The sequence below is a fragment of the Pipistrellus hanaki genome, assembly GCF_964339955.1.
Source record: "Pipistrellus hanaki genome assembly, chromosome: 3".
Lineage (NCBI taxonomy): Eukaryota > Metazoa > Chordata > Mammalia > Chiroptera > Vespertilionidae > Pipistrellus > Pipistrellus hanaki.
Window position 1 is genome coordinate 142083808 of NC_140505.1, and position 23214 is coordinate 142107021.

Sequence of the window (23214 nt, forward strand, 5' to 3'; positions counted from 1 at the left end):
ATGCTGTGATTAAGCCTCAAGGCAGCCGGCGGAAGAGGAAATCTGATCTGTCTGTATCTGCAGGAAGCAGGTTGTTTTCTCAGCGGGAACAAAGGTCTCCTCTGATGATAAATTCTAATAAAAATAGCTCACGTGGGCCTTTATATAACGAACGAAAGGAACGGGTGCCTCATGTGACTGTGACCAACACCACAAGGGCACCACACCGAGGGAAGGAGGGCCTCCAGGACAGAGGCAGCGTGGTCCCAGGACAGACTCCCTGGGGCAGACAGTCCCAGCAGGGACAGCTTGGCCCCCAAGGCCAAGCCCTCAGCTCCCTCCACGGGCTCTGGATGGTGAGGACTGGCTGCACCCTGAGCGCAGGGTCCAGTCCTGTGTCTGTGACCGGCTCCTGGTTGGAAAAGTGGGCAGGTGGGTGGTTGAAGCCAGTCCCGAGTCCCTTACCAGGTGTGGCAGACATGTCCTTCATCCCCTCATCTCTGCCCTCCCTGCCCGGAGAAGTGATGGAGCCTGAATCTGTAGTTGGGCACAGGCTGTGATTGGAGGTCACACCCTCTCCCTGCCTGTTCCCTCCGCCGGCTGGAGCCCAGAGGTGGTGGCAGCAAGTCAGTTGAGATCACACTGGCCCATTAGCCTGTGAGCAACAAGACAGAACCCCCTGAGACGAGATTCTTAGGAGCTGCTGTCCCAGCCCTGGGGTGCTCTGTCCTGATGGGTGCAGGAGAAAACCGAGGCTCTGTCCTCTGTAAGCCACCATTACTTTGTGTCTCCCATGCAGTAGGCGAATCGATAGTCCAGCTGACATCCCAGTGGGCCCAGGAAGTGCGCTGACACGCCATTGCCTCGCCCTGGTACTGGGTTCAACACGGTGTCTCCCCCTGAGGCTGTTCCAGTACCAACAGCTCCAAGTAGAAGGATGGCTCTCCCCACGGGGCCAGTCACTGAGGCGTTTCCCACAGAAACACTCACAGCAACCCTGCCGGGGACGTCACACTCCCCTGTTCACAGGTGGGGAGACTGCGGCCCAGAGACAGGACCAAAGCTGCCGAAGCACTCAGAGGCAGTATTAGTGGAGCCAGTCTCAAAATCCAGGTTTGCTGCTCAGAGTCTGCCTTCCCGATTCACTCGTCCAAATGCAGACGAATTATTCTCACAGCGGAAGAGGCTGTGTTTGGGGGAAATGCCTGGCAATGCCCGCCCAGGGTTGAGTTCGGATCCCCAGGATCTGGGTGATGGGCTGGGACAGGATGTGTGTCAGGAACGGAAGGCTCAGTTGGGAAGGCTCCAGTGGCCAGGGGTGACTTGAACATCTGGGGCTAGAGTCGTCACTCACCAATCCGGACCAGGTGATTCAGAAGCTGGCCTTGCCCAGCCAGTGTGGCTCAGGGGTTGAGCATTGACCCAGGAACCAAGAGGTTACCGGTTCAGTTCCTGGTCAGGGCACATGCCCGGGTTGCAGGGATGCATGCAGGAGGCAGACAATCAATGATGCTTTTCTCATCGGTGTTTCTATTTCACTATCCCTCTTCCCTCCTCTCTCTCTAACAATCAATAAAAACATATTTAAAAAAAAAAAAGAATTTTAAAAAACTGGCCTCAACTGGAAGACCTACAAGAGCCTCTTCATGTGGCTTCTCGCAGCATGACCGCTGAGTCCCAAGAGGAAGCGCCCGGAGAGGGACATTAGAAGAGCAGAATTCCCGGAGACCGAAGCCAACGCAGGTTTTTTGTGACCTGACCTTAGAAGGCACGTAGCTTTGTGTCCACTGCATTCTATTGGTAGAGCAGTCAGAGCCCACCCACTCTCAGAGGAGGGGACATAGATCCCTTTTCAGTGGAAGGGCTGTCAGGGACTTTGAACCCATCCTTACAATTGCCATATTTCATATCACCACAGGTGACGCCCACTGTGGGTGTCTCCTCGGTCGGCTCACCTTTATGATTTTAGGTGTTCCCATGTCAAAAATAACTCCTCTTCCCACAGCTAATGCTTGAAATTCCCAGGGAGAGCTTTCGCATTTGATCTAGAATGGACTTTATTCTAAAGCAGGTCCCCCACCTGGAGAGTATCATGCTAGTGAAATAAGTCAGTCAGAGAAAGACAAGTATCACATGATCACACTCATATGTGAAATCTACATAACAAAATAAACTGATGAACAGACTGGACCACGAGACATGGAAGCATGGAACAGAGTGTGGAACTTCGGAGGGAAGGAGGGTGTACCAGGGGTCCTCAAACTTTTTAAAGTGGGGGCCAGATCACGGTCCCTCAGAGAGCTGGAGGGCCGGACTATATGAACTACTAATTCCTACTGTAACACCTCGGCTGCGCTCACTGCCCAAAAAACCTGGCGGGCCGGATCAGACTCCTCTGCGGGCCGCATGTGGCCCGCGGGCCGTAGTTTGAAGACCCCTGGATCAACCAAGGACCTTATATGCATATATGCATGGCCCATGACACAGATAATGGGGCGGTGAGGGCCTGGAGCAGAGGGTGGGGGTGGGTTGGAGGAGATCAATGAAGGGTAGAAGGGGACATATGTAATACTTTCAACAATAAATAATTATTAAAAATAAATACATAAATAAATATAAAACAGGTTCCCCAACCTCAACTGCTCTTGGGATGTGCTATAGGCCTCGTTGGGCTCACCTTTACTCAGAGCATCTGTGGATAAGAAAGGAGAAGGGAGCACCTGGGCCATTGTGTTTCATCAAAGGTCCATCCTGATTGGTTGCCTGGGAAGGGAGGAGGAGGAAAGAGGTGGACTAAGGTCCTGGGGTAAAGGTGAGTATTGCCTTTAAGTCAGAGGCTGGTCCTCCTTCAGTCCTTTTTTTTTTTTCTTCCACTTTTTTAAAATATATTTTATTGATTTTTTACAGAGAGGAAGAGAGAGGGATAGAGAGTTAGAAACATCAATGAGAGAGAATCATCGATCAGCTGCCTCTTGCACACTCCCTACTGGGGATGTGCCCACAACCAAGGTACATGCCCTTGACCAGAATCGAACCTGGGACCTTTCAGTCTGCAGACCGACGCTCTACCCACTGAGCCAAACCGGTTTCGGCCTCCTTCAGTCCTTTGCTTCGCCCCATCTGCACTCTCCCTGCCCATACCCCACTGGCTTCTGGAAAACAGGACCCCCATCCAGCCCTGTACCTCTGAGGATTCCTTCCCACTTCCCATCCCCAACCTGGTGTGATCCTTTTTTTTACCGTCTAGGACCCCAAAGACTTGTTTTAGGAGCAGATGCAACATTCTGTTTTCATCCATTTAAACCAGCAGGGCATGAAACAAGCCATTTTAGGTTTAAAAAAGGATTCAATACAAGGAATTAGGCACTTATAAAATCATAGTGACCTGGTGCGTGAAATTCATGTTCATTAAAAGGGAATTAATTAGAAAACTAATAAAATAAAATGTGAGAAAAAAATAAAAAAATAAAAGGGAATTAATTAGATGAAATATTTTAATATTGCTATTTGCCCTTTCTCTATAACAGAAGTGTCAGAGATGAAAGAAAATTAGTAAAATGTATATGAAAATCTCCCTCCTATCAGAGTCTGGGGCTTGCCACAGAAACCAGAGTCAAGTCCCCACCCACCCACATGTGTATTGAAATCCCAAGACCCAGACTCAGCCAGCCTCACCCCCATCAAGCCCCGCATGGCGGGGGGCACCACCTCAGGTCCCCCTGCCTGGCGCCAGGGATGGGGGCATGGCCTGAGGTCCCCCGTCAAGCCCCACCAGGCAGCAGGTGTGCCCTGAGGTCCCTCATCAAGCCCCGCTGGGCAGGGGCCACAGCCTGAGGTGCCCTGTCAAGCTCTGCCGAATGGGGGGTGCAGCCTCAGGATCCACCGTCCAGCACCCGGGCAGGGGGTGCAGCAGCCTGGCACCAGGGTGGGGGGCATGGCCTGAGGCTCCCTGGCCTGGTGCCGGGGCGGGGGTGCAACTTGAGGTTCCCTGTTAAACCCCACCAGGCAGGGGACGCAGCCTCAGGTCCCCTGCCCTGGCCCAGCGCCATGCAGCCTCAGGTCCCTGCTGATTACTCATTAAGGCTTGTTTTGGGAACTCAGACTCTGCTGTGAGTGCAGCCATCTTGTGTTATGGAATCCCTGCCTCCACTGTGGGTGCAGCTATCTTATTATGGTGTGATGGTTGGTTTGCATATTCCCTCTTTATTAGATAGGATGGTTGGAGGTGGCAGGTGGCAACAGCCTGAGATGCAGGGGGCAGGAAGCTTCCAATGGAACTGTTGAGGTCAAGGACACACTGGCATACCACCATATCACCATCCACAGATCAACAATCTGTTGTTGATGCTCTAATCACCACAATTACTATCCGTCACCCAGGATGATCATGACCAGACTCTGGGACCAGAGGACAGACATCACAACCACCTTCCACAACCTTGCTGGTCAGCAGAAACAGTAGCAGGAAGATGACCCCCTTCATCTTCCAAGTCCTACACAAGAGCCCCTCTTTGGGGCACCTAATGCACTCTAGCTGCAAGGGAGTCTGAGCAGCGTGGTGTATGGCATTCTGGCCTTCATACGACAGAAGGCACATCAAAGGAGAAGGGAATGGATGACAAGGCAGGAGTTCACTGCCCGTCCTCTCGGGAGTGGGAGCAGCAGGACTTCCTATTCTCTGGGTAAATCAGAAGTTGGGTCTCCTATCTCCCCCAATGTCCTATGGTTTATTTTTCCTACCATTGTTTTGCCACCTCTAGTGTCATTGATCACCCCATGGACCTCATGGCCCCAGTAGGCTGACATCCTTTCTGCTGGAAAGTGGGAGATAAGGTGACACTGGTTCCCTTTGACATCATGTCCCTTAAATCTCCCCCAAAGACGATTTTACCCCATATGCAAATTTATTTACTAAAGCATTTGCATAAAGGGAATTACCTCCTCTGAGAGGAAACAGCTAAAGCCCCAAATTATTTGGACTTTCCCTTACATTTCATAAAGGATTATACTAAAAATTTGGGTCTTTCCAGGGAAGGGACTCTCCTGCACAGAGCTTCCCCACTTCCAGCTGCTCTCTTGCCTTCTGGCTGTAACCATACCCCCAGAGCCCTTTCCCCTCCCTCAGACATCTGCTCCTTTCTCAGGAAAGTACCTTGCTCCCAGATCATTTCCCCTGCACCTTCCTTCATAACAGACAGGGCTGAGCCTTGCAGCCTTAAACACCATCCCCAGTTTCAGTGAGGGGACTCGGTGGATGGGGGTAGGGAGGGAGGGCGGACAATGCCTTACCACCTACCCTTACAAGTGCTGAGGGAGGGGGCTGGCAGGAAGTGGGGTGCAGCCCCACAGTGACAATGACCGGAATCCTCCCATTCGATTCCATTTCAGATTCCCACTAGAGACAGCTAGAGACCCACCAGTGCCTTCCTGGGTGGCTCCAGCCCAGATGAACCCCGAGAGCATCTCCCAGGACAAGAAGTTGGGACAAATGAGATTCCAGGGAAAGCATTTCTGCATTCGCAAGGCGCCTGTCCTGCTCCAGAACTCATCAGTCCCCGTTCCTTTCGTGCTTCGCGGTCCCCGGGATGTGAGCACCCAGGGGAAAAGGACTCCAGACTGGAAAGTGGGGGATACGGTGACACTGGTTCCCTGTGACTCAGAGTGTGCCAGTGAAGAAATGAGGGGGTCTTTAAACTCCCCTAGCTCACTTTCAGGGCGCCTGGGGAGCTCCTTGGAGGGAGTTTAAGCTGAGACAGATGGTCCTCCCTCACCCCCACTCTTGCATAATTAAGAGTGTGCAGGTGGGGGGACAGCATGTAAGGGAGGGAGGGGGCCTCTGATCAGCTCCCCCCGCATGACCTTCCCAGACTTCTGCATTAAGTAGCTGTGGACAGATGCTGCCCCGCCCTGAGGCTGGGGAGGGAAAGAATGGGGTGCCTCCCCATTTTACCACTCCTGCTGCCAGCCCTCTGGCCAACCACCAAGGGGAGAGCTGGTGTGCTCGGGTGGTTCTCAGATGTCTCCCTGGCAACCATTGCCCCTGTTCTTATAAACATTCCTAGTTTCGTGTTATGTCTACGCATCTCCTCCAAGCAACCCATGTGTGGAACTGGCTCCTCCGTGGGCTTTAGGCTACAAGACCGTGCCCATCCCCTGCCAGTTACCCAGTCAGGGTGGGAATATGACCACCCGGGCCAAGGAGAGTTTCACTGTGGGCTCCTCCCCCTCCTAGGAGCGCTGCCCAAGGCCGCCTCCCTCCCAGGACTTGGACCTGGAAGCCACAGCCCTGGGCTGAGCTGCTGTACCCCTCTGGGCCACACGGGGGTGCCTGTCTCCGGCAGATGCCGCAGCATGCCTGCCTGGGAGCGGCCAGACTCCCCAGGCCTCTACCTGCTGAGCCTGAGTCAAACCAGCCTGAGTGTCCATCCTTCCTCTGCACTGGCCCGTTGGTTGAGCTGATAAAACCCCTTTACCGCTTCCCCCAGTCTGAGGGACAAGTGCCCTTGCAAAGGAAAGCCTCCTGCTAACTCCGGGTGCTTCTCAAGATTGTGTTCCCAGTCTCTCCCCACCCACCCCCATCTCCACCCCCATCTCCAACTGCACCCCCCCCCCAACCTCTGGAGCAACCTGCTGGGCTGGGTCTAGGCAAGGCAGATGGGCAGGAAGTACAGCAAGACCTCCCAGAAAGAGACAGACAAACGATCCACAGAGGGCTCAGCACCGCAGTGAGGCACACCCACGGTGATGTGCAATGTGCACGGGAAGCAGGCAGGTGTGTGGGCCTGGGGTGGGGCGCTCCGAAGCCCCACACAGAGCAGTGTTTGGACTGAGCCTGGGGTTAGGCAGGTAAACAACGGGCTCCAGGCTGCAGGACCAGGGGTGCCCGGGCATGAAGACAGGAGAGAACCTGTGGGGAACTGGGGCGGCTGGAACAGAGGGTGCGTGTGGGGGCCAGGTGGGAGGTGCAGCTGGACAGGTGCATCCAGGCGGGGTGGGGGTGTACGACAGGTCAGGGAGTCTGGCCTTTGTCCAGAGGGACATGAACAGCCAGGGAGGTCTTAGACATTAACATATCACAGAGCGACCCTGCACAGCAGAACCTTCTGCAGTGATGGAAACGCTCTGCATCGGCACCGGCCAGGAGAGAAGCCACCAGCCACCTGGGGCTGAGCACTTCAACTGTGGCTGCTAAGTCAGAAGAACTGAATTTTCACATTTTATTTAACTTTAATTAATTTAAACAGCCTCAGGTGGTTACTGGCTACAGGAGGGACCGGAAGGGAGGAGATTTTTTTTTTTTTTGCATTTTTTTAAATTAAATTATTATCTTTGTACATATTCCATTGCCCCCCCCCTCCCATACATGCCCTCTCTCCCCAGAGTTTTGTGTCCATTGGTTGTACTTATATGCATGTATACAAGTCCTTCGGTTGATCTCTTATTTCCCCCAGATCTCCCTATCCTTCCCGCTGCAATTTGACAGTCTGCTTGCTGCTTTACTGTCTCTATATCTATCTTTTGGTTCTTCAGTTTACAATGTTCTTTATCATCCATAAATAAGTGAGGTCATGTGGTGTTTCTCTTTCATTGACTGGCTTATTCACTCAGCATGTTCTCCAATTTCATCCAGGTTGCTGCAAATGATGAGAATTTCTTCTTTTTTATGGCATAATATTCCATTGTATAGATGTACCATAGCTTTTGAATCCAATCATCTGCTGATGGGCACCTAGGCTGTTTCCAAATCCGAGCTATTGTAAATTGTGCTGCTATGAACATAGGGGTAAATATATCCTTTCTGATTGGTGTTTCTAGTTTCTTGGGATATATTCCTAGGAATGGAATTACTGGGTCAAATGGGAGTTCCATTTTCAGTTTTTTGAGGAAGCTCCATACTGTTCTCCATAGTGGTTGCACCAGTCTGCATTCCCACCAGCAGTGCACGAGGGTTCCTTTTTCTCCGCAACCTCGTCAACACTTGTCGTTTGTTGATTTGTTGATGTTGGCCATTCTGACAGGTGTGAGATGGTACCGCATTGTTGTTTTGATTTGCATCTCTCGGATAATTAGTGACTTTGAGAAGGGAGGAGATTTGGAGGCAGGAACATGAGTTAGGAGGCTGTGGGAAGTGTCCAGGTAGGAGGGGAGACAGGTCTGAAGACCGTGGCAAGGAAATGGGGAGGAAGGCACGGATGCTGGAGATTGTTAGCAACCAGAGCTAGGACATATGTCCCGGCGATGGCCTGAAGGGAGAGGACTGGAAGGAGAGCCCGCAGGACTCCCAGGTGGGGGGCTGGGGACTGGGTGCTTGCCGTCTCATTGCTGAGGACAGGAACCAGGAAGAACAGGCATGGAGGAGATGTCAAGTTCAGTTTGAGACAGGTAGACCCTGGGATGCTCGGGGACATCCAGGTGGAAGCATGTGGCAGGCCATTCTATATGTGGCTCTGGTGCTCAGGGGAGAATTAAAGTTGGAGATACAGATTTTTCAAGTATTAGTCATCAAACTGGCAGCCCATGGGTTACTTCTTCCCAAAGGGTTACTTTTTTATCATGTTTTTTTTATTGATTTTAGAGAATAAGTGAGAGAGAGAGAGAGAGAGAGAGATTGAGAGAGAGAGAAACATCAGTAATGAGAGAGAATCATTGATCAGCTGCCTCCTGCACACCCCCCATTGGGGATGGAGCCTACAACCTGGGCATGTGCTCTGACCAAAAATTGACCCTTGACCTCCTGGTTCATAGGTAGACACTCAACCACGAGCCACATCTGCCAGGTGGGTTACTTATTCTATCGAATAAAGAGTGAACATGCTAATTGACCCTCACACCATTGCTAAGATGGTAGTGCCCACAGCCAATAGGGGGGAATATGCTAATTGACTGCCATGCACCCAAGCCACAAAGTGGCTGCACTGAGTCCCCTCAGCCCTGCCTCTGGAGTAGCCTAGTCCCCTGAGGGCTCCCAGACTGTGAGAGCGGGCAGGTGGGGCTGAGGGACGCCTTTTCAGTGCATGAATTTGCATGCACTCTCCACTAGTTCTTTAGTAAGAAAATAGTTCTATTAAGAATATCTTCAGCCAAAACCAGTTTTGCCCAGGGGATAGAGTGTCAGCCTGCAGACTGAAAGGTCCCAGGTTCGATTCCGGTCAAGGGCATGTACCTTGGTTGCGGGCACATCCCCAGTAGGGGGTGTGCAAGAGGCAGCTGATCGATGATTCTCTCTCATTGATGTTTCTAACTCTCTATCCCTCTCTCTTCCTCTCTGTAAAAAATAAATAAAATATATTTTTTTAAAAAAGAGAATCTCTTCATTCCCATTATTTTAGTCCAGCAACAGAGTCCACATGACAGCCTCCAGCCATAATCACAGTGGCCTCAAAAATTAAAGGTCAGAATGTATAGCAAACAGGCCAAGGTGAACTCAGATGAATCTACTAAAACATTGCCAACCTCCTGGCTGTACAGCCAGTTTCCCTGAGGAGCCGAGTGTCAGGTCCTCGGCTGCCTTGGCTCGGCCCGCAGTCCCCGCGCCCCAGCCAGCAGCCCATGCCACTGACCCCAGTTCATTTTAGGCAATAAATGTGCTGGGCTGTTACAGCGATTGGTCAAGCGGAGCAAACAGAATAGCGCTTCGAGGAACCGGCTTTCTCCGGGACAGCCGTGGTGAAGGAGGCCCCGCCAAGAGCGATCGCGTCACCAGCACCGCAGACTGCGGCGGACGGTGGGCGGAATAGTTGTGGCAGGATTGAAATTCTGAGATCACATGTGCATCCTGCATAAGACTCATGAACATATTTGGCCAAGGGTCCCTGTGGAGGTTTACTTCACGTAGGGAGTCATTCCGGAATGTGTTTTTTAAAACACTCTTTGGGGGGTGGAGGATGAATTTAAATTTAGTAATGTGGCATTACAGTCCTTGGAAGTAAAATTAATGTTATTCTGCAGTTCTGACAAAGCAAGGAAAATGCACTATGATCTAATGTTTCCCAAATTTTTTTCTCCAAAATGCTTCTTCTCTTCCAAAGGGAAGATTTTAGATGATATTTCCCAAAGTATATTTGTTGGTCTCATGAGATGCTCCTTAAAAAAAAAAAAAAAAAAAAAAAAAAAAGCTGAAACCGGTTTGGCTCAGTGGTAGAGCGTCGGTCTGCGGACTGAAAGGTCCCAGGTTCAATTTCGGTCAGGGGCATGTATGTTGGTTGCGAGCACATCCCCGGTGGGGGTGTGCAAGAGGCAGCTGGTCGATGTTTCTCTCTCATCGACGTTTCTGGCTCTCTATGTCTCTTCCTTCCTTTCTGTAAAAAAATCAATAAAATATATTTTTAAAAATTTTAAAAATAAATAAAAAATAAAGTATTAAAAAAAAAAAAGTGGTGCCCAGCCAGTGTGGCTCAGTGGTTGAGCGTCGACCTATGAGCCAGGAGGTCACAGATTGATTCCCGGTCAGGGCACATGCCGGGTAGCAGACTCAATCCCCAGTGTGGGGTGTGCAGGAGGCAGCTGGTCAATGATTCCCTCTCATCATTGATGTTTCTATCTTTCTCCTTCATCCTTGCTCTCTAAAATCAATAAAAATATTTTTTAAGTGGGGAGGGAGAGGAGGAAGAGGGAAAAAAAATTCTTAGGTCAAATCTGCTTGGAAATCCTCTATGCCTCTCCTAGATTCATCATCACATTGGCATAGCAATGCCTCTTAAAAAAAAGCTGGAATAAAGAATCCCCTGAAGTATTAGGCCACAGAGTCTTTTTCCTTAAAACTCCTTGAGTCTGGAGGAGCACGGAACCCACTTTAAAAAACACTGCCTCAGCCTCTGGGGTGGCGGCGGGCAGCAGTGGAGGGGGGACATCACTGCTTCCTGCCAATTGGCCTTGAAACACTCACCATTTCACCCAAATGATAAAGGACAAAAAATATTATTTCTACTTCGAATTCATCTTGCCTACAGTTCCTGGAACATTTGGTACCTGATATACATTTTTTAAATGTATTTTTATTGACTTTTTTACAGAGAGAAAAGGAGAGGGATAGAGAGCTAGAAACACCGATGACAGAGAAACATCAATCAGCTGCCTCCTGCACACCCCCCACTGGGGATGAGCCCGCAACCAAGGTACATGCCCTTGACCGGAATCGAACCTGGGACCTTTCAGTCCGCAGGCCGACGCTCTATCCACTGAGCCAAACCGGTTAGGGTCTGATGTACATTTTATATAAAAACATAACTTTTGAAATCGGGAGGCAGCAGGCAGCACCCTGTCCCGCTCGCCGGCCACCCGAGGGTGTGAAGCAGCTGGTTCTGAGCGCACCGTGTCCGTTGTCTCTGGAGCACCTTCCCAATGGGATGTCACCGCTCTGCCCTCCCCCTCCCCCCACTCCCACATGGGGGGGATGTGCTGGCCTTTTCCGCAAACCCATGAAGAGTGATGTCTGAAGAACCGACAGTACTGGAAGCTTTTGGGGGTTCGTGACAATGTCCGGAAATCTACCAACTTTCTCCTTTAATGCTGCTGCCATTTCGCCAAAACCTGTTTGGCTCAGTGGATAAAGCGTCGGCCTGCGGACTGAAGGGTCCCGGGTTCCGTTCCAGTCTGCATGCGGGCACATCCCCAGTTGGGGGCGGGGGTGCAGGAGGCAGCTGATTGATGTTTCTCTCTCATCCATGTTTCTAACTTTCTATCCCTTTCCCTTCCTTTCTGTAAAAAAATCAATAAAATATATATTTTTTTTAAAACGCCGCTGCCATTTCTCTAAGGCGTCCACGGACGCCAGCCGCAGAGCCTGCGAGCCACTCCCAGGAGCCTCCGTTAGGTGCCAGCACCTTCTGGGGAGTCAGCACGTGTTTCACGCAGGAAAGGGAAGTGGTTATAACTCAGTTAGTGTTTCCCTCCTCCCCACCCTGCGATCAGAAAAGTGTAAGGGACCATGTGATCCATTCGCAGAGGTAGTTCCTGGCAGCCCTCTCTGGGCAGGGAACAAAGCAGCAAAACCCCCATCTCGGCGGAGCTGACATGTGAGCAGACAGAAAAGCTGCCCGCGAATATGGTGCTGTGACCGTGAGCACGGCTAACCTTCGGCTGGGCTGCTTTGGTGCGAGGAAGGGGCTCAAAGTCACACAGAGAGACAGGTTCACAGGGACCGTCCGCCTCGAGGGAAGAGCATCTAGACTGAGTGGTGAGGCCGGTGGCAGGGAGACGGAGCACAGCCCGGGAGGTGGCCTGGACGAAGGGCGGCGATGGACTGGCCGGGCAGGCACAGGGACGGGAAAGGGGAGCCGAGGACAGCTGTGCGGGAGGAGGAGGCGCCGCGCTGAGCCAGACGTGGCAGGAGCGAAGATCACGCGCTTGGAACGCGGTGCCCTCTCCAGGAGCTCCCGGGCCCGGGCCCAGCCGCCCTCCCTGTCGCCCACTGAACTCCTGCCTCACTAGCCTCCTTCCCGTCCCTCAGGCGCCAACCGTATGCCCAGGGAGGACCTCTCCACCCTCCATGCCCCTGGCAGGACCCTGTGCTCCCGGGCTGGGTCCTCCCGTGGGTCGGCAATGGCCTATGCCACGGCCAGGGAGAGGGGATCCCTGCCGCCTCCACCGAAGCCTCCCCACGGTCTCCCTCCATCGCGCTGCTGTTTCTTCACTGACAACCTGTGTGCGTTATCGTTACCTCGTGCGGCTGTTCCCACGGCCATCCCTGCCCCCTCCCTCGGAACAAGGGTCTGCGGGAAGGACCTGGCTCTCCCTCCGTGCCCTCCAGCGCCCAGAGCAGGGGCTGTGAGAGTAGCTCAGCACGTGGCTGAGGAGGAGAGGCATCGAGGGCCGCTCGGGACCCAGGTTAGGCTGCAGCTGCCGAGTTCAGAGCTGGGACATTCAGGTGGCCATTTCAGTTCCTGGAGAGGGGGCAGCACTCGGGCAAGAAGGCAAGGCGAGAGGAAGGCTTAACACAGAGCCCCGAGGCACGCCCCACGCACGCTGAGAGAAGAGAGAGGGGGGATGGTCAGGGCCCTCGGAGAGGGTGGGCCTGAGAGGCAGAGCGAGGCCCCCCCAAGGCACGCAGCGAGGAGGGCCTGGACTCAGCCCGGCAGGCCTCAGGGGGATTCCCAAAGTGGCTATTGTCCTTCCCCGTTTTATCAGTGAGGGAGGATCTCCATGCCCCAGTAAGGGCCGGTCCCAGGGTGGGACCCTGGCTGTTCCGGAACCACAGTCTCAGCCTCTACTCTCCAAGTCTCCGAGCTTCTCTGGGAGCTGCCACAGGAGCCACGGGAGAGCTGCCACAGGAGCCACAGGGAAGCTGCCACAGGAGCCACGGGAGAGCTGTCACAGGACCCACAGGGAAGCTGCCACAGGGAAACTGCCACAGGAGCCACGGGAGAGCTGCCACAGGGAAACTGCCACTGGAGCCACAGGAAAGCCACAGAAGCAATTAGGGATATGCCACAGAAGCCACAGAGAAGACACAGAAGCCACAGAGAAGACACAGAAGCCACAGAGAAGACACAGAAGCCTCAGGAGAGCTGCCACAGGAGCCACGGGAGAGCTGCGGGTAGGAGGAGAGGCTTGGCAGCAGTGTGAGTGTCCAGGAGGGCAGCTAAGTGCTGAAAAGCGGCTTCAAAGCAACTACCCAGGGGCTGATGACCTTGACCCGCCAGTGTAGACAGAAGCCAAGCAGGAGGTGAGCACGTGGGGCGCAGGTGCGGGTAACTCTTTGGAGATGTTTGGCTGCGAAGACGAGACAGGGTAGAAAGTGGAGAAGCACTGGGTGAGAGGAAGGCTATTTTAAGGTGGAAGAAACCTGAGTGTTTGGACGTTGAAGCCAGCAGGGAAGGAGCTGGGAAGGAAGCACTAAGGAAACTGGGGTGAAGAAGGACAATCCGCACCCAGGAGGGTGGGGTGCAGAGGCGACATGCATCCTTCCTGCAGGAAGATGCTCCAAAGGAGGCGTGCTTGCAGGGCTGGGGCAGAGAGGAGGGAGAAGCAGGAGGTGAGCTACCTGTGCAGAGTCCAGGCAGAGGGGAGGGAGGGTTGAGAGTGGGGCTGATTTGCAGTCGCTCAGCATTGGCAGAGAGGGGCGGGGGCAGGCAGGGTCCAGCAGGGCCTGGTCTTGGCGCCATCCGTCTACCCAGGGCTGGGCTGGGCTGTTCTTTGGGGGCACTCGGCGCCCAGTGCAGGTTCAGAGAAGAGGGTCGCCACCCTCCAGAGCTGAGGGCCTCCCGGGAGTCTCCCTGGGAGTGAAGTCAGGAAAGGGGCAGGAGTGGGGCTGAGCAGGGCCCCAGGATCCAGGCTGGAGGGTCAGGAGGCGGGGCGGTGGGGCTGAGGGCCAGGGAGGAGAGGAGATGGGACATGGGCGAGGGGCCATCCTGAGAATGTGTGAGGGAGCAGGCTGATAGAGTAGGAGGTCTGCCCATACAGCCCAGCGCCTGAGACAGGGGCTGAGACAGAGGAGGCGGAAACCGCGGTGTGGGGAAGGTGGCCGCAGTCTCGGGCCTCCAACAGGAAGCGACACCCCCGAGAGTCTGCTGCTTCTGGAAGGAGGCACAGCAGCCTTGGAGAAGGACAAGCTTCCTGTGTGTGTGTGTTTGGGTTTTTTATTGTTTTTCTTTGCCGAGGTGAGACATGTACGTGGCACAGCATTCACACACCCAAAGGCATCTCTATATATAAAATCCTAATATGCAAAGTGTCCCCTCAGGAGTTTGACCAACAGGGAGTTCAATCACTCAGTATGACGTGCACTGACCACCAGGGGGCGGCGTGAAACAAAGGAAGGCCCCAGCCGGCAGCCTGCAACCGCCAGGGGTGGGCCATGGGGTCCATGAATGGCCTTCGCCACCTGCCCTCCGTCCTAGGCCTCAGGTGTCATGTCCCCTCTTGGCACACCAGCTGCTGAGGGCACGGACACTCCTGGCCACACCCTCCGTTCCAGGACCCTTCGGGGCCTGCCTTCTGCCTCCCCAACTCCCTAGCGCACCTCCTCCACCTCTTTGCCAGCTCCTCCGCCACTCAGTCTCCTCCCTCCTTGCCCCAACGACCCCACCGTTTCCACAGCCTCGTTCTCCATCTCTGGCAGGTCACAGCCCAGAACTCTCTCGGCTGAACTGCAGCCCCACGTGCTGCATGTCCACCTGCCAGCTCCCCCGAATGTCCCTGATGCACCTCAAACTCAGCACACCCACACTGGACTCATCTGCCGCCCCGGCCCTCCACCCACAGCAGCCACCCTGCATCTGTCCACCCCAGGACTGGCCCAGGCCTCGCCTGGGTGAGCAGACACCCCCCTCCTCTGGGCCCTGAGTAGAGCAGTGACCTAGGCCTAGAACATTCTGTACTTGCAGCTCAGGACTGCAGGTTCCCCACAGAGTGAAAGAGGCATAGAGTCACAGCAGAGCCTGGGGTTTGGCCTGAGTGAACTTGGCCATGACCCACACACACCCCTTGCCTGATAGATTTGAACTTGAGAGGCCATGAAGCCACCATCTTGCCTCGCGTGGGACTAACAGCAAGCACACTCCACACGCGTGGACCCCATGTCATCCCAACCAGAAGCACACGAGCGAGGCCCGCTTTCCCCCACCCTGAGGGGGCGCGTGGAGCCACGGAGGGGAGCCCCAGGGCTGGTGATCGTGGTGCCAGCACTCGGGTCCCACAGTGATGCCAAGCCCTCTCTCCGACTGCAGCACCGCGGCAGGGAGCGAGGCTCCGCCCTCATCATGGCAGGCCTGAGGCCAGCCCAGGCTTTCAGCCACATGGGCCAACAAACCCCCTTCTGCTCGAGCCACACACCACGTTTGCCGGGTTTCCTGTAAAATCAGACCAAAAACTCCTAACGGATCACACATCGCCTCGGTGGGTGGCAGGCATCACCACCCCCTCCGTCATCCAGGCCGAGAGCCGGGACCTTGTCCTCCCTCCTCCCTCTCCCTCATCCCTCACATCCAAGCCTGAATCCCAAATATTGCTCGGATCGGTCCCCTTCCTTCCCACCCTCGCCCAGGCCACCATCACGTTTGCCGGTTTTTTGACCACCGCCTCCGTGCGAGCTCTGCCTCCAGCCTGCTCCCACCCACATACGGAACCCTAATTCCTCACGACTCAGATCTGACCGGGTCCCACCGTAAGACCTCGCTGTCCCCCACCCTCCCCAGGCTGCCACCCGCTGTGCTCACCTCCCTGCACACCCACTCTAACTCCCCTGCTTCCGGGCACCCCGGCCACGCCCCTCGGCCCAGAAAGTCCTTCCTCCCCTCCCCTTCTTCGCCCCTCGAATGCCCATCCACCGCCTCTGCTACAAGCCCGGCCCCCTGTGCTCCGGGCTATGGACACAGGCACTTCTCCCCGACGTTCAGCTCGTCACCGGGCTGTGAGCCCCTCCAGGGCATCGCTCTGAGCCCCCGGAGGTTGCCCGGCACAGAGCCCTCACTCAGTGGGTCCTCGTGGGGAAGGGGATCAGGGAGGCGGCCCTAAAGCACAGGGGCGACCCTCGTCTTCTCTGAGGATGGTTGGGTTTGGGGAAGGGGAGGAACGGTAACATCACATGATAATTTCCATACAGAAAGCCCTTTATCTCCAGACAAGCCCATTACCCATTTGATCCTCACAAGGACATTCGCTGTCTTCGTTTTATAAGGGAAGAGACGGGGGTTCAGGAAGTTTACTCCCTAGAATTCACTGAGCACGGTCACAAAGCCCACTCTCATTGGAGGCACCACGGTCACAAAGCCCACTCTCATTGGAGGCACCAGCTGCGGCTGGACTGGGATCAGACCCCAGTGCACAGGTAGAAAGAATGGGCGTTCTTGCGCACACTGGCCACAGGGGGGCAGCGGAGTGCTGGGTGAGAGTCGCTGTCGCCTTGCCTCCTCCATCTACACAGATCTGGACCTGAGACTGGAAAAGCCACCCCTGGGGAGACCTGGGAGGGGGCCCGGCTGGGGCTGCTGTTTCAGATCTGCCAGAAACAGCTCAGACCAGAGGCGGGCAGCGGGACCACTGATGCCAAGAGTCTGGAGCTGGAAACAAAATGATACCACAACTGCACCTGCATATTTATAGTAGAAAACTAACATCACTGGGTATGTGAATTCTGAATAATGGTTTATATGAGTGCTAGCCTTTAAACTGCTCTTCATGCCCTCACTCCCAAGAATACCAATATTTACTAATCTTTTGTAAGTGCAATCTTGAAGCAGATTTAAGTGAAACCTTCAGGCAGTTTTACGTTTCCTCCTTTATGCTCTCCTATCACCCGGTTCATAGCTCTTTTATAACACTGCCCACAATTTTTTATTTTTTATTTTGCTTTTACACTTGTATCTTCCGTGCGACAGAGTTCCTGGAGGTCAAACTTGTAGGACAGCATGTTTCGTAACAAGCCAAGGCGCTGAGGGGGCACCGCCGGGGCACCCAAGACTTCCAAAGGGGTGGCACTGGCCCTTCGCTCTCAGCAAGGACAGGTCCCTGGGCGGTCAGATTATGGCCACCTCACAGAGACAGGACGTGACCGTGTCCTCCGAGGCCCAGCAGGCTGGGGCGCACCAGCACCGGCTGCGGAGCACCCAGGATGTGGCCACTTCCGTGCCCGGGGCCCTCAGCCCACGCCACGAGTCCGGGAGGCTGAGTGCAGCCGGTCAGAGGCGGCATCGGAGTACGTGGGTCTTCGGTGGAGGTCTCACCAGGGCCGTGGATCCTCTGTCGAGTTCCAGCTGGCGGGGAGCATTCTCTGGAGAACAGACCATACAAGGCTCAGGAATCTGGAAGGGACAGCTGCCCCATCTTTTTTGTCTCTGTTTTAAATATGTTCTTATTGATTTCAGAGACATAGAAACATCCATGATGGGAGAAAATCATTGATCGACTGCCTCCTGCACGCCCCACACTTGGGATCAAGCCCACAATTGGGCTCCTGCCCTGATCGGGAATTGAACTCTGACTTCCAGATTCCTAGGTTGAAGCTCGACCACTGAGCCGCACCGGCCAGGCACAGCCCCGTCTTTGCTGGAAAGGGAGCTGTGCTCTGTGGAAGCCAAGGGATGAGCTGAATAAACCCCAACAGCCCTTTCCTGCTCAGGGTGAAACTTGGGGGCTGGAGGAAAGTTAGGGGAAGACCTCCACCCACCTGCTGCCAGTCTCCCCCCGAAGGACAGTGCGGGCTGAGCGAGCTTGGCAGGGACCCAGGTGCCAGCCTCCCTCCGTGGCCCTCGGGCCTGCACCCACCCCGCCCTCGCTCCTAGCTGTAAGCTGAGAGCCAGGTGACGGCTGCTCCCATTTCCCAATTTTCTAAATTCTTTCCCTTCCCACTCCGTCTGGCAGCCTTGACCAGGGTCAGCGCTCCCTAGCAGACATCTCCGTATCTTCCCCAGGAACATGGAGGCCCCGGCTCATGGCGCCCTGGCCCTCCAAGCCCTGGGCCGAAGGGAAGCACAGCAGAAGGCTGAAGAGACCCTTTGCCCACCCCTCCCCTCTCCCCTCAGCCCTGCGGTGTCAGCAGACAGGATGCTGCTGGGGTCCAGCCCTGCCCTCTACCCACCTACACCCCTAAAACCACCTGGACGGGGGCCCAGACGCCAATCCAAAGGCATCACCACCCTTACTTCGGATCCCGCTGCGCTGGCCACTGGGATTCTTCATGGATGCGTATTCCAGCGGACCTCGGGTCCCACCCACCCTCGGTCACACCAGGGAAGCTGAGCCCAGCGGGCGGGGAGCTGCCGCAGCGTCCTGCTGTCCTGGCAGCCGAAGGCATCTAACAAGGCCCTTGGGGAAGTACGGGCAGGAGTGAGGCAGCAACGGGGTGGGTGGGGAGGGGAGGAGTTTGAGGGGTTGAGTTCTGATTTCTTTGAAAATGAGGGAGGGGCCATATTTTGCATCAGCATCCCAAAAAGTAATAGGAAATAGGGGAGGCGGGGACAGAGCAAGAGGGGTGACCCAAGTGGGGACCACTCGCTAGGATGCGGCCATCCCTGAGATCAGAATCAGGAGCCCCCGAGCCCCCTTCCACCTGTGTCAGTCACTTGCGCACATCGCTGCTTCTCTCTGCGCCTCCCGGTTTGTAAAACGAAGGGTTCGCCGTGGGCATGGAGACCCCCTCCCCCACGGGGGAAGCGGAGCACAGGGAGAAAGCACGGAGAAGCCGCAAAGCGATGGGCTTCATCCAGGCCAGGTGAACCTGGGGACAGAGAGGGGCTCCCAGGCCAGGACACAGCACAGGGGGAGGGTGTGTCCCAGGTCCAGCCTGCTTCCCCGGTGCCAGGGGCAAACACGCACCCTCAGTGCCCCAGGGGCCCTCTCCAAAGGGTGAGGGTGGCACTGGAGGTGAGACTCCCACAGCTCAGCAAGGCCTGAGAGGCTCGGCTGCTGGGATTGGCACCAGGTCCCAGGCTGCTGTGTGCAGATCACACGTGGGCAGCTCCACAGCTGCTCAGCACCCTGCCCACACTGCCCCTTGCCCCTCACCAGCCCCTGCCCACATGCACTCCGAGAGGGAAGCTGGTACTGCCTCTGCAAGCAGGCGAGGGCTCTCCTGTGGAGCAGTGAGCCGTAGAGAACCCCCCAGAGGCAGTGCCCCAGGGACACCTGCCAGGAGCCCCTCGGTGCAAGGCTGAAGGAGAGGGACAGCGAGGGCTTCTCTGCCGAGCCCCCATGGCTCCGCCCCTGTGCCCTTGGCCTGGAATCACCGTGTCTTTAGGCCACCCAGGCCCTTCCCTCCAGATGGTTCCAGTCCGTGGAGACAGGAGGCAGAGAGCCAGATGGAGCCACACAGCTGGGAAGCGTCAGTCCCAGCGTCCTGGAGAAAGTGCCCCTGAGGCCCCCCAGCTGTCAGCTCCCTGCCACCCGCCACCCACAAACACTCCACGGAGCGCCCAGCTCTGGGGCACCACCCACCACCCCAACTGAGCTAGGGCTGGGGAGCCCCTTCCCCCTGCACACACACACACCCCCACCCTCGGGGGTCATCCCGGCCCCAAGAGGGAGGTCACAGTGAGAAATCTCACTCCGTTTACGCTTCTAGGAGGGGAGGATGAAGTCAAAGGCTGAGGCTGTCTGAGTTTCTGTCCCAGTCTCTCCTCCCAGGGGTATGGGCGATGCCGGGGCACCTCGGAGCTGGGCTGGAGCAAAGTGGGCACAGGGGTCCTCCCAGACTCCCTCCTCTCCCACCGCCGACCTCCCCCGTCCCAGGGGCAGTAAAAAATGTGTCCTAGAAAAAACATACCTGGGCAGGGGCACCACTGCAGGAGAGAGAGACGAGGGCGGAGAGCAGAGGCAGCCCCTCCCCGCAGATCCCAGAACCCGGGGTGGGGTGAGGCAGCTGCAGGCCCGCCTGGGACTTCCTGAGGCGGAACCGGAGACCTGAGAGCTGTGTCTCTCACCTGTGCACCCGCAGCCTCGGTGAAGGGGGAACCGGAGCTCCAGCTTTGCAGCAGTCCTCAGCGCACTCTGACCCGCACCGGCACCGCGGCAGCTGCCTCCCTCGCAGCCACGCACCCAGCTCCAGGGCCGCCTGGACCGGGCAACCCCAAGGGCAGGGGTGCTAGGAGTCTTCGCTGCCCGGCTCAGCCTCGGGGGATGCGTGCTGCCCGTGGGCCAGCAGAGCCCTCAGGCCCTGGGCGCGCAGGAGGAGGCCGCCCCCCAGGAAGAGGACCCCGCAGAGGACCAGCAGCGACAGCACGCCCAGCACCGCGGCCTGCATGGGGCGCGGCCCCTCGGGGAGCCCCAGCTGCACCCCGGACTGGTTGCAGCAGCTCAGCCAGGCAGCTCTGGCCGCCTGCGAGGCGTTCATGCTTCCCCTCAGCTGCCCAGATGTGCCCAGATGTGTGCAGGACCCTCAGGCGTGTGGGAGCCCTGGCGGCAGGCGGAGGACTGCGTCTGGGAGGGACCGAAGGGGCGGGTCCCAGTCGTCCTACACCCCCACCCCTTGCGCAAAGCACTCAGGCCCCTCCCAGACCAAGGGCTCTCACAGCGTGGACGCCAGCCCAGACTTCCAGGCCAGGGGTTCTATCTTCTTGTCTCAAAGCCCCCACACCTGTGCCTGCGAATCTGGCCTATGCTCCCAACCAGCAAAACCCAGGAATCCTGTCCCCAAGGCGCCCCCTCCCCTCTGTCAAAGGAAGTTGAGCTAATACCTTTCCCAGAACCCTGAGAAAGGTCTTCCAGACCCCTCCCAGGTGTGGGCTGGGGTGCGGGCCGCTGAGCAGGAGCCAGGGCCATGCCCATTCCTGGGCTGTCTGCTCAGTGCTGCTCGCTCGCTCGATGGCCCAGGTGCCCCACAACAGGCGATGCTGGTCACTGACAGCCTCTAAGCCCCGAGTGATGCCCATCCGTCCTCCCCTTAGGGAGCCACGAGGGGCTGGACAAGCAGGCCAGTGCCTCCTCGGTCCCACACAGGGAGAGGGAGGCGAGGGGGACTTTAAGGCCTACCCCTGTGCCTCTGGGCAGGCCCCAGAGGGCAAGAAGAGACACCAAAGCTTGGGTTCTGACCTTGAGAAAACCAGCCCCCTCCCTCTGGGAAATGACAATGCCAGAAGGATGGAGGTGTTATTGTCCTGTCCACCTGGGGAGTTTGCTGCCAGCTGGACAGCCCACAGCCACGCCAGCGTGGGAGAGTGGAGCAGCCTGGCTGCGGGAGTCTGGGGAAGCTGGAATGGAGGGAATGCCCACGTGTCTTGAGAAACCCTATAGCAACCTTGAGCTCTTTTAAACAAAGTCACTGCCGCCCTGGCCAGTGCTGCTCAGTGGTTAGAGCGTTGGTCCGCACACCAAAGGGTCAGAGGTTTGATTCCCAGTCAAGGACATGTACCTGGGTTGCAGGTTCATTCCCTGGCCCCGTCAGGACACATGTGGAATGCAACCAATTGAGGTATCTTTCTCACATCAATGTTTCTCTCCTTCTCTTTCCCCCCCTAAAAATCAATAAAATATCATTAGCAAAAAGAATACAATAAAGTCACTGCTAGCAAACACGTGTCATCCAACTCGAATGAAAGATCGGCTGATGGCCAGCTAAGAGGAAAAGGTCCCCAGACTACAGGCCAAATAGGGCTCACACACCATTAAGGAGTTGCTGGGGATGGGCCTTCCCCGTCTCCAAACCCCTGGGTTCTCCGATTCCTCGGAGATCAAGGGCAGGACATCACAAAACCTATCATGAACTATCACCTGGCCACAGCGGCTCGGAATGAGAAAACTGTGCAGACACTTCCTGGCAATCCTGGCTCCTACCTGCCTGCTCCAGGACCACCGGCAAGACCCCTCCTGCACCCCAACCATTTCTCCCTTAGCACCCTCCCTACACACAGTTCACTCAGTCTGTTACAACTGGCCCAGATGTAACCAAAAAGCACCGCAAAATATGGGATAAATCAATAAAAAGCACACAGTGGAGGTCATTGATTTTGAGTATGCCTATATTGAAACAAGTGTGAGCTACCACAGTAATGTTCTAACCACCAGCCAGGCCAGCCCAATCTGGAAGTAGTGTCACCAGACACCAGTCTCAAGCTGGCCCATCTCTCCCCAGAGAGAAACCCAAAATCAAATCCCTCCCTCGGTGCACACTGGGTCTGTGTGCACTAGGAAGACAAAGAAGCCAGATGGCAAGGCTCAGTGATTGAGCATCGACCTATGAACCAGGAGGTCACAGTCTGATTTCCGGTCAGGGCACATGCCCAGGTTGCAGGCTTGATCCCTGGTGTGGGGGGTGCAGGAAGCAGCTGATCAATGATTCTCTCATCATTGATGTTTCTGCCATCATAAAGCAAGACCACATAACATACAGGCCAGGGATGTACAGCTTCCTTAGGGAGGAGAAACAGCACTGTCATATCTAAAAGCAACAGAGCCTCCTGGCCAGGTTGGTTAGAGCATCGTCCCGATACAAGATTGAGAATTCGATCCCTGGTCAGGACACATGCAACTATCAACCAATGAATGCATAAATAAGTGGAACAAATCAATTTTTTTCTCTCTCTCCCTCTAAAATCAATCAATCAATTATCATCTATATATATAAAAATCTAAGAACCAGCTGACAGATAAGACAGGTAGTTAAGATGCGCACTGATCACCAGGGGGCAGACGCTCAACGCACAGGCATAGAAACATGGAAAAAACTGATCAATCTCAGAGGGAAGAGAGGAGGGAGTAAGAGGAAGGGCAGGAAGAGATTAACCAAAGATCTTATATGATACTAGAGGCCCGGTGGTGGGGCCCCTTGGCCTGGCCTGCAGGGATACAGCCAAAACTGGCAGTCGG

At 55.5% G+C, this 23214-nt stretch overlaps 1 protein-coding gene across 2 annotated transcripts; it reads right to left on the reverse strand.

Moving 5' to 3' along the window:
* Positions 1 to 17233: 17233 nt before the first annotated feature.
* SMIM41 (small integral membrane protein 41) lies at positions 17234 to 20859 on the reverse strand. 2 transcript variants are annotated; one of them, XR_014794470.1, is made up of 2 exons: positions 20334 to 20798; positions 17234 to 17686 (listed from the first exon to the last, which is right to left on the reverse strand). XR_014794470.1 is itself a non-coding variant. In XM_084877541.1 (2 exons), exon 1 carries the CDS (start codon positions 20741 to 20743, stop codon positions 20495 to 20497), a length of 249 nt encoding a protein of 82 aa, XP_084733667.1. In that variant the 5' UTR covers positions 20744 to 20859; the 3' UTR covers positions 20059 to 20128; positions 20334 to 20494. The 2 variants fall into 2 exon arrangements, 1 of the variants encoding a protein (XP_084733667.1); XM_084877541.1 differs by lacking the exon at positions 17234 to 17686 and adding an exon at positions 20059 to 20128 and having other exon boundaries at positions 20334 to 20859.
* Between the last annotated feature and the right edge of the window lie 2355 nt (positions 20860 to 23214).